Here is a 7,335-nt window from a genome sequence, read left to right as displayed (position 1 = left end):
CCCACATTAACACCCCCAGTCATGTTTCCAGTCGACGTTGGATAGAAAGCAGCATTCATTAAATGCACAACAGTGGTCCAATCAGAGGGAGGATCGCAGCAAGACCAATGAAGGACTATCTACAAAATAACTTCCCTGTAAACTACAAAAATGTCAAGGTCATGAAACTCAAAGGCTGCAAATTGTTCTTGATTGAGGGAGACCAGCAAGATGTACAATCAGGCATAATGTTTGATACCATAATAGAATATTTAACTGCAAAAGCTTTTTTTTTTTTTTAACATCAAACAGCAATTTGACATTGTTTCAAAATAAAAAGTTTAAATGTTAGCGAGTGTTAGCCCTTGTCCTGGCTCTGACAGACAGCCTGCAAGATTCACCTTGGACAAACACCTCAAGAATCCCTGTGGCTGATGGGTCTGAGGGGCTGTCTCTGTGCTCCCACCTGGGGACCACTGCCACCCTCTTACCACCATGCCTGAGCTTCATCCTTCCTAGCCCTGGAGCACCCTGGGAGCAGGGCCTGTCTGCTCATGGCAGAGCCATACTCAGGGTACAGGCCAAGCCCACCTCTTGACCTGGGGTACAGTCACAAAAATCACTGAGACTGGCCATTGAAGCAACCCTCACTGGGCAGGACCAGAGATCAGGAGTCACAGAGGGTCTTAGAGGAAGCATTTACTGCTTAGGCTGAGTTGGAAACACAACCCCCAAGACACAATCTTACTGCAAAGGCCTCTCAGTGGGGATGAATCTCCTTATGAGTTTTGTCACTCAATGTGCCCATGGAGACAGACTGTCACTGAAGGTGATATGGGGTCCTGAGACCTGCTCTCTAGAGTGTAGCAATGCAGTTGCTGCCTGCCATGGAGGGAGGAGGGACAGTCAAGTTGTCTAGAGGGCTGGGTGCCATCTGAAATCCCATGGACTCAGGAGGCCGAGGCAGGAGGATCGCAAATCCACAGTCAGCCTCAGCAATATATCAAGGGATTGTTAGTCTGGAGAAGTCTGCCACAAATAAACTTTTTTCCTTATTTCCTGTGAGGTGAGATCAGAGCTGTGTGGGGACGATGCCATTCCAGGTATCAAGGTGACAGGCCCTTCGTGGGGGTGGGGGTGGGGGGCTGCAGCATCTTGCTGACCCTGTCATCACAAGAGGCAGTAGAAGGGAGGCCTGTGACTAGGCAGGAAGGCACTGGCACAGGCCACTGGGCAGGATGCAGGACAGGAGGGAGGGGCCCTATGCTCCTTGTCCTGGGCCCGCCTGCTGGGGCCTGCCCACTGGGTCCCGCCTGCCAGGGAGTGCCTTGCCTGGAAGGGAGGGCAAGGGCCATGTCCTTTCCTTGCCCCACCCTGCCGACAAGAGTCCCCGTCACCCAGCCACTCTTTCTGTCCAGGGCTCTCAAGGGGTAAGTGTCCTGAACCCACTTACCTTCTCCTTTCCTGAGGAGGGGGTGAGGACTCCTGTCTCTGGGGGCTCAAACACCCTGCCCATTCTGCTGCCCTGAGACCAAGCAGCAGTGTCACCTGCCGCCCTCTCGGGTCTGTGCTCTACTTCCCAGCAGCCACAGGCCAGGGTGCTTGAAGCCGGTACAGGGCACCTCAGCTTCCTCCCCTCCTGACACCAGCATCAGGGTCAAGGCCAGGGCAGAAAATTCCAGGGTGGGACACCTCATTTAGCGGAGCCCCAGATCACAGTCCCCTCCTCTGTCCCCTACAACAGAGCCCAGAATCTCCAGCGGCTGGAGCACTGGGGGCCATCCAGACAGAGCCTTCTCTGGACCAGGTCCTGCAGGAGCGGGATGAAGCCATCGCCAAGTGAGGACAGCTGTGGGGACTGGGGTGGGTGGGGAGAGGGCCACACTCAGGGCCCCTGCTGAGTGGGCAGGGACAGGGCCATCCTCAAGCCTCTGCTTGGGGGGGGGGGCGGGGGAGTCAGGCGATCCTGGAGAAAAGCCACTAGAACACCCACAGTGTGGCTAAGGCTGGGGCTGTGGTCACATTTGCCCACCGCCAGGGCCCAGAGCCTCAGGCTGCGGTCCCTGCGACCTGCAGGAAGCGGGCAGTGGAGGCCGAGTTGGACACATGCAAGGCCAGGCTGCGTGCGGTGGAGGCCCAGCTGCTGGAGGTCCTGGAGGAGAAACTGAGGCTGAGGCAGGAGGTGGAAGCCTGGGAGGTAGGTTGGGGATACCAGCTGGGCCTCGGCGGTGTGGGGAGCCAGTCCAGCACCAGCCCTGAACCTGCTCTCCTGCCCCAGGAGGACATGCAGCAGCTGGTGAGGCAGCAGGTCCAGAGTCAGCTGCAGAGAGAAGCCAGGGACGCTCAGGGTGCCCATGGGGTCCCTGGTGCTCCCAGGAGCCCCTGGGCCCGACTGGGGCGCTGGTGGTGAGAACTCGTCGGAGGATTTTGGGGAATTGTCTTTATTCATTAAACCTGGAGGCCTCGCCACTGCACACCCCCGTGCCCTCTCAGTACGCGCCTGAGTCCTGTGTGGCAACATGAACAGGCTGCAAGGACACGAAGCCTGGGACCTCCTGCTCCTCTTGCAGGCAGCACCTCTTAGACCAAGAAGCTTTGGACAGCAGCCATGAAGTCCTGGGGGCGGTCAGCATGAACCCAGTGGTTGGCGTTAGGCACTGTCTGTATCCGGGCGCCAGGAAAGAGTCGTCTAATCTCAGGGTGGTGACTGGGACTGGGCATCACAGAGACAGCCATTGAGAAGGAGTAAATGGGGACAGAAAGGGACAAGCAGGGGTAGGGTGGGGAGAGCCACCTGAGTCCACATGCCCAGTGGTTTCCAGGCTCTCAGGTACCCTGTGCCCACACCCCAGTCCTCCCCAGGCTGGGGGGCTAAGGGAGTAAGGTGTGGCCCTCCTGTAGCTGGGGCTGGCTTACCACACATAATGGGAACTTCCACCAAGGAGGAAGAGAGTTGGCCCAGAATAGGGTTCCTGTTGTGGTGGGAAGTTCATAATCTCATCCAAGTGCTCAGCCAGGGCATCCAAGTTCACTCTCCATTGGAAGTGCCCATCTACCTCCACCAGGTTGGTGAGCAGGAACTGCCGCATGGCCATGTCCTGTGGGGGTCTAAAGTTGAGTGCAGGTGGGTGGCTCCCTGTGAGGCCACCACTCTGCCCTTGACAAATCCTAGTCTCAGTACCATCAGGGAGCTTGGGTGCATTACCTGGACGGCATGGCTGAGTTGCTTATCGGCCAATTTTCGAGCCTGGGAGCGGGGCATCTTATCTGGGATGTCTATGGACTTCATGGCAGCCACGCAGGTCGCAAACTTTGAGGTGCCTGTGGTCTTCACTGGGCTGATGTCCACTGCAATCAGCCGTTCTACCAGCTCTGGCTGTGGGAGATAATTGGACTGGGGACCAGTCTCAGAGCAGGCCCAGTTCCTGGAGCCCAAACTTGGCCCTCTAAGGCTTATGAGTCCCAGGTCACCTGCTGGGCATCTAAGGTCTAAGTTGGAGGGAGGTAGCCCCAGACAGGGGCGGCTCACCCTCTGGAGCGCCAGCAGCATGGCTGTCTTTCCTCCCATACTGTGGCCAATGAGGGCACAAGGTGCCAGGTCCAGCTGGGGCAGGAGGCTCTGCAGGTCCTGGCACATGGCCTCATAGCTCACATCTGGGCTGTGGGGGCTGTCACCATGGTTCCGAGCATCTACTGTCAGCACCTGGGGAGATGGAGCAGCACAGATATCCCAATAGGGACTGCAGATCAAGGTGGGCGAGTTTGGGGACAGACCTTGAGGAGGGGGAAGGGCTCAGATTGTGAGAGTGCCCAGTGCCCAGACCCAAGAGGTCCAGATGGAGAACTGGGGATGCTCTGCAAGAAAAGAGAAGGCCCAAGGGGTGTGACCACGTCTCTGAAGGAATGGGCTGGCTAGGTGTAGCCCCGGAATAAGTCCAGAAGGAGAATCCAAGAATTTCCAACAGAGGAACGTTAAGAGGTGGTGAGCTCCCTGCCGTCCCTGGTGAACAAGCAGGGACTTTCAAAGGGAGGGTGTTGGTCTCAGCTCAGTGTGGAGCAGGCCAGTGGAGATCTAAAACATGAACGAAGGATGGACAAGTGGCAGCATGAGGGAATAGGAATGGGGAGTCCCTCCAAGGCCTGGGTTCGCCGGAACAGCGAACTCATCCTTGGAAGGACTTCTTCCATTTCTGCTTCAGGGTTACAGTGTCCAGAAAACTGCCACTCCTCAACCAGGGCCCCCAAAGTGAGGGTTAGGGACTGGCCCCGCCCCACCCGGAAGCTCACCCTCCGGCCTGTCTGCTGGGCCAAAGCCTTGGCAATGGAGTTGAAGTTGGTTTTGCTGCCGAAAAGCCCATGCAGAAGGACTATAGCCGGGAGGGTCGTCTCCCCGTCCAGAAGCCTGTAGGACAGCGGTAGCGGCCTGCGGGGACGATGGGGGGAGGGTCTGAGTTGGGAGAGGGGGAGGGTTGCCGAAGGAGAGACGGGGGAGGGGGTGGGCCCAAGGGGAGGAGGGGCCGCTAAGGCCTTCGGGGCTGGGCGGGAGGAGGAGCAGAGGGCACCACTTCCCAGTGCCCTTGACTGACCTCGGCTTGCCCTCCCTTTGGCCGTTGCTGCTGCTGCGTATGACGGGCACCCTCGAGAAGCTGGGAGTGGAGGGACCGAGCGCCCCACGGGGAAGCCTGCAGGATCGGGCCCAGCAGAGCATGCCGGCTACTACCCGGCACGCACCTCGCAGGGGACGGCCTGCCCACGCTCCGCCTCCCGCCTTCGCACGGAGCCCTGCCCATTTCTGTCTGGAGCCCCGCCCCGTCGTGCGCTGCTCTACGCAGGTGGCACAGCGATCTGGGAATCCGGTCTGCGCCGCTGCACACGGCCCCAGTTCAGAGCGCGAGCTTGCGCGGCCTCGGGGCGGATCCTTGGCAAGCCCGAGAGGCTCTGCCTTGGCCGGCGCCCAGCCCCCACCTGGCTTCTTCATCTGTCCTCACGCACCGCACTGGGTGGGTGCCATTCTTTCTATGCCGCCGGCGCGGGGGTGAGAGGCGCCAGGAGTGGCTTCTGTCGTCCGGGCGCCAGCTTGGTGGCGCCATGCTCCACAGCTGGGGTTCGACGGTACGGGAGCACTTTATGCGTCCTGAAGTCCCCTCTAGAAAGAGCTAGGAGGAGCTCTAGAGATCACCTTCAACCCCTATGGGCTTTTCACAGAAAATTGAAGCGCAGAGAGGGTAAAAGACTTGTGCAAGAAACAACCAGAATTTCGGTCTGGTCCCTTTCCTGATGCGAGTCAGGGCCGAGACTAGGGTCAAATCCCAGCCAGATGTTTGCACTATTGCGATCATTTGCTGGACAGATCGGCACCCTGCCATTTAGCAGCAGAGTAACAGGCAATCCTCATCTTTCCACCCTCAGAACTTAGCTCATCTTGCATGGAAACCACTTCGTTTGGGAACCCCAGCCAGCTGTCCTGGTCTCTCCCAGTTTGGGCTAGGTTGCTTCAGGTCTCAGCTGGCCTCCCCTGCAGTCCATCCTTTAACACTTTCAAGAGTAGCTGCTTTTGATTTTTTTCTTTCCCAGTTGGTGTCATCAAGGGGTCCTTCTGCTTAGAAGTCTTCAGGGACTCTCTGTCCTTAAAGTTAGGAGTTTAAATCAAAGCACTCTCAGGCTCCCCCAGTGAGATCCTTCCCGCATTCCCTTTTCTGGGGCTATGTTGGCCTTCCAGAATCCTGTCCATCTTTCAGGGCCCAGGATAACTGCCACCTCCTCTCAGTTCTTCCCAGATTTCCTGAGTTGAGATGAATCTTTTCTACCCCGTGTCCTCAAAGCATTTGTCAAACTCCTGCACAGTTCTCTAGAGCTGGCCTTTCCTGTGTCTGCCCTAGGCCAGTTTCCTGTGTCCAAGGTGTAATAGTAATTTTGCTGAATGATCATCAAGGGGTTCAAGAGCACCTGCAAGTGCTTACGCAGAGCTTCAGTAGGTAGCCAGGCCATTGCTCCCTCCAGACCATGACCCCTGGGCCCCCAGTGACACACCTGCGCTCCCCCACTTCCTTTGGGAAGTAAATTGTGTTCTCACTCCCAGGTGCCCTCTCCTTGCCTGGGGCTCTCAGCAGGTGTTCTGTTCTAATCTGAGGAGGGCCCTGGGGTCACTGGGGACTCTAGAACACCAGGTGGTGTGCTCTTTTGCTGCCAGCTTAGTTTATTAGGGGTGTGATGGGGACACCTGAGCCCTGGATGGGGCTGGTCTTGGCCTGGGAGGGGTCATCCAAGGGTGCTTTTCTAGAGCTGGGGAAGCAGGAAATGGAGGCTACTTGTTCAGAAAGGTAGTATTTCAAAGGTGTTTTCAAACACTACCCCCTCCCTACTGTCTAGCCTTGTAACCTGAGCCTGTCCCATGACCTTTGACCTCTCGCTCTGGAGCCAAAGAGCTGGGAGTTGGGGGCACCTCTGCCTTGAGGCCTGTACTCAGTCCCTAGCCCCCAGCCCAGCCCTGTCACCCAGCTGGTCAAGGTTGGGCCTGGTAAGCAGAAAAACCTGTCGGTTTGAGGTTTCCGTGTGAACATTCCAGAGAAAGTGGTGGGCGGGTGGCAGCTGCCTGTAAAGGACCCGCTGCTGTTGAGGAAGGCCCATGGCTGCCCACCCACCCTCCCCAGTTTATTGTAGGCCCGCTGTGGGTTGGTGAGGGTCTCCCTCTCTCAGGTGGGAGTGTCAGGCCAGTGGGGTAGAGAGTACATTTTCACATGCTTGTTCCTGGTGATCCCAGCCTTCCTGGGGCATCCATTCCCCCAAGGAAAGGGAGGAGGCAAACTGACCCAGTTCCATGTCACCCAGCCAGTGGGTCACTCAGCCAGTGGGTGGCCCAGTCCGGATTCCTTCCTGGAATCTGCCCTCCACTGACCCTAGTGCAATGCTGCTGTATTTCGTCACTGCCATTGTGGTTGGGGACCAAGGGCCAAAGGTGTGTGGCTTGAAGCAGCAGGGACACTGCACTGGTGGTGGTGGCGGTGTTGAATGGGTTAAGGTGGGAGGTGGCTTGTGTTCCATAACCGCACCTGGCCCAGTATCGGTCACGTGGCCAGGGTTTCACCTGCCCCGCTGAGCAGGGACAATCAAGCCGCTTGTTCCACAGCCTGTCTCCATAGTGACAGGAGTGTGCCTGGGGGAGGTCACCAGGGCAAATTCCTGCCAGCCGGCTGGGTGGGGCAGGGGTGTCCACGGTGCTGTGGCCCATGGGGGTTCCCCCAGGCCCCTTGAGGTTTCCAGGTGGGGCTCTTTCCAGGGACCCATCTGTGTGAATCCACCCAGCGCCGCCTCCTGTCCCCCCCCCACCCTCGCCGCTCTCTCTCCAGTCTCTGCATG

General features: G+C 57.9%; 2 protein-coding genes across 3 annotated transcripts; one reads left to right on the top strand and one right to left on the bottom strand.

Moving 5' to 3' along the window:
* Nucleotides 1-1,217: 1,217 nt before the first annotated feature.
* Nucleotides 1,218-2,453, top strand: LOC125612401 (BICD family-like cargo adapter 1). Its single transcript, XM_048790088.1, has 4 exons — nucleotides 1,218-1,409; nucleotides 1,724-1,818; nucleotides 2,056-2,176; nucleotides 2,258-2,453. Exons 1-4 carry the CDS (start codon nucleotides 1,218-1,220, stop codon nucleotides 2,387-2,389), a joined length of 540 nt encoding a protein of 179 aa, XP_048646045.1. The 3' UTR covers nucleotides 2,390-2,453.
* Nucleotides 2,405-4,783, bottom strand: Abhd11 (abhydrolase domain containing 11). 2 transcript variants are annotated; one of them, XM_015491424.2, is made up of 6 exons: nucleotides 4,566-4,783; nucleotides 4,267-4,402; nucleotides 3,509-3,753; nucleotides 3,185-3,355; nucleotides 2,896-3,077; nucleotides 2,405-2,692 (listed from the first exon to the last, which is right to left on the bottom strand). In XM_015491424.2, exons 1-6 carry the CDS (start codon nucleotides 4,767-4,769, stop codon nucleotides 2,560-2,562), a joined length of 1,071 nt encoding a protein of 356 aa, XP_015346910.1. In that variant the 5' UTR covers nucleotides 4,770-4,783; the 3' UTR covers nucleotides 2,405-2,559. The 2 variants fall into 2 exon arrangements, with proteins under 2 accessions (XP_015346910.1, XP_015346911.1); XM_015491425.2 differs by having other exon boundaries at nucleotides 3,509-3,682; nucleotides 4,566-4,745.
* Between the last annotated feature and the right edge of the window lie 2,552 nt (nucleotides 4,784-7,335).

The sequence above is a fragment of the Marmota marmota genome, unplaced genomic scaffold, assembly GCF_001458135.2.
Source record: "Marmota marmota marmota unplaced genomic scaffold, marMar, whole genome shotgun sequence".
Classification (NCBI taxonomy): domain Eukaryota; kingdom Metazoa; phylum Chordata; class Mammalia; order Rodentia; family Sciuridae; genus Marmota; species Marmota marmota.
Note: the sequence above shows the minus strand (reverse complement) of the source record. Positions and strands in the feature narration are given on the sequence as shown.